The following is a 2406-nucleotide window of genomic DNA, read 5'->3' as shown; positions in this document are numbered from 1 at the left end:
GTACATGTGTAAACCATCACTAAACTAGGCGTGGCAGGAGTTATACCACAAAAATGACATACCACAAAAAAACACAAATGAAACATGGGAAGAGTGTTAAGTATTTACTTCTGGATATGGGTCATACTGATACACACACACACAGTTTATAAATAATGACATTTGAAATAGACACATATAATACAATATGACGAGTCTTCCCTCCACTCACGTACAGTACAGCTATGCGTAGTCCTCTGCTAGTAGTCCTCTGCTAGCGAGTCCAGGTAGTTGGTCTCAGCATAGATGAGGAAGCCAGAGAAGATGCTGTCCGACCAGCTTGGGTCAGCAAACAAGCCGTTTTGGTCTTTGAAGAAGATCTGTAGCCAGACCTCGTCCTCAGGGTTTAGGAACATCACCGTGGAGCCAGAGGCCACGTCGTGGTTCCCCGTGTTGGCGTCGAAGGTCTTGATGCGGTACTGTCCGTTGTGCACCAGCCCGATGGCCAGGTGCTTGTTGGCCAGCGTTATGTCATAGGAGAAGTAGTAGATGCCAGGGTAAGCACAGATGAACTTGCCCGTCTCCGGGTGGTAGTGCCCGCCCTCGTTGAAGAGGACCTTGTTGAACCTGATGGGAGTGTTCTCTGCCGGGTAGCTGCTGGTGATCCCCACAGAGAAGGCCGCTTTGGGCACCAGACTGCCACACCTGCAGATGCCGGGGGTCCCTCGCTGACCTCGCTCGCCCTTGTCTCCCTTCTTGCCGAGGGCCCCCGGACGACCTGGGGGCCCTATGTCCCCGCTCTCGCCCCCGGGGCCCTTCTTCCCTCCGGGGCCACGGTCGCCCCGCTGACCCAGCTTTCCAGTCTGGCCGACTCGGCCCTTCACACCTGAAACAGGGACATTCTGTTGGGGGTTGACTGCATCTCCAGCTCTATTGTCACCACTGATACAGATAGCTAGTTATTATAGGTATCACCAAGGATTGTCTACCTACTTGCAACATGAGTCAGATTGCACTCTGTGCTGGTTCAACCCTGCCATTTAAGGATTAGTGTATAAGCACAGTGCCTTGCAGACAGTCATTCTTGGAGCGCAGCCACTTTGGCAATCCCTGTACAGTCTGAACTATGTAGAGAGCCAAGTGGGAAAAGTGAGATCATCCAATCATCAAAATAACTTCTAGGAGGCTGTTCCTGTTCTAAAACTATAGGGAACTATGAAAAGGATGCATGTGGATGCACGCTCTGTGTGTATAAAGGTATGTGAGCTATTTTGACGAGAGTATGGCGTGTGTTTATACAGAGTGGGTGTGCCTGGATTCTCATTTCCAGATTTAATGAACAATGCAGGTACGTCTTTCCTGACATTAAGCGGTCATTGATAGATAGGTCGGAGCTGAGACAGCAAAGATGAAACCATATTTCACTTCGGACTGAAGGACAGTTGATTCGATTTTGGTAATTTCATAGCAGCTTTGCCCATCATAACATCTTAGCCTCTTGAAGGAAAATGATGAACAAACTCCAAAAAGTCTGCCTAGGGAAACTTGGATGAACAGAAAGGACATTTGATAGAAACCACACTCCATATAACTCCACCTGTCTGGCGCACAGCCCTCTGTGAAAAATGGCTGACATTCTGCTGAGGTAGTTTGAATATGATTAATACCACTGACAGAGATCACTGAATGGTCTCATTTATCTCTCACATCAATCTCAAGTGACCTCTTTTTATCTTTGACCTGTGATGCCAGAGTGATTGCTTACCCACGTCAATCTAGGAATCAAGTGTATTTGAATGAAAAGTAAGCGAGTGAAGACAGTGTTTTGTGGATATGTTTTATGAATTCATACCTGCGTCTCCCTTCTCTCCTTTCTCTCCCTTCCTCCCGTCTCTGCCGTCTCTCCCTGCGATGCCCACGTGTCCGTCGGCCCCCGGGGGCCCGCTGGGGCCCGGCCTCCCTGGAGTCCCCGGCAGCCCTGGGACACTGCAGATGAAACGGGGCTGTGCTCCTTTCACCCGGGCCTCCAGCAGCTGCCCAATTGCACACTGGCACAGACAGACCACGCCCACCAGCCTCCACATCCTTGGCCCTGCAGTGGAGCGTGGGAAGAGAGACATGGCGTGAAAAACCTCAGACATGCCGAGAATGATGCAGAACCTCCAGGACAATCTCAAACAGCTGACATGCGTTTATGGTGGTCAGTGGTGCGTTCACATCCAAATCAAATCAAATCAAATCAAATCAAATCAAACTGTATTTATATAGCGCATTTCATATACAGGATTTAAAACACCAGGGAGCTTTCTTGACAACAAGGACATTGAAGACACAGCCAAGTTTATTTTTGTGACTTGAAAGGCACAAACAGAGCCAGTGGAAGAAGGGCTTGTTCCAAACAGCCTCGCTGGGAGGAGATCTGAGTAG

At 49.3% G+C, this 2406-nt stretch overlaps 1 protein-coding gene across 1 annotated transcript; it reads right to left on the bottom strand.

The window, feature by feature from the left end:
• Positions 1 to 239: 239 nt before the first annotated feature.
• Positions 240 to 2063, bottom strand: c1qtnf7 (C1q and TNF related 7; the record flags this gene model as incomplete). The annotated part of the gene is made up of 2 exons (XM_084444063.1): positions 240 to 865; positions 1832 to 2063. 2 exons carry the CDS (start codon positions 2061 to 2063, stop codon positions 240 to 242), a joined length of 858 nt encoding a protein of 285 aa, XP_084300189.1.
• Positions 2064 to 2406: the final 343 nt, after the last annotated feature.

The sequence above is a fragment of the Borostomias antarcticus genome (genome assembly GCF_949987555.1).
Source record: "Borostomias antarcticus genome assembly, chromosome: 10".
NCBI classification, from domain to species: Eukaryota; Metazoa; Chordata; class Actinopteri; order Stomiiformes; family Stomiidae; genus Borostomias; species Borostomias antarcticus.
The sequence above is the reverse complement of the archived record's forward strand: the minus strand, read 5'-3'. Positions and strand labels throughout refer to the sequence as shown.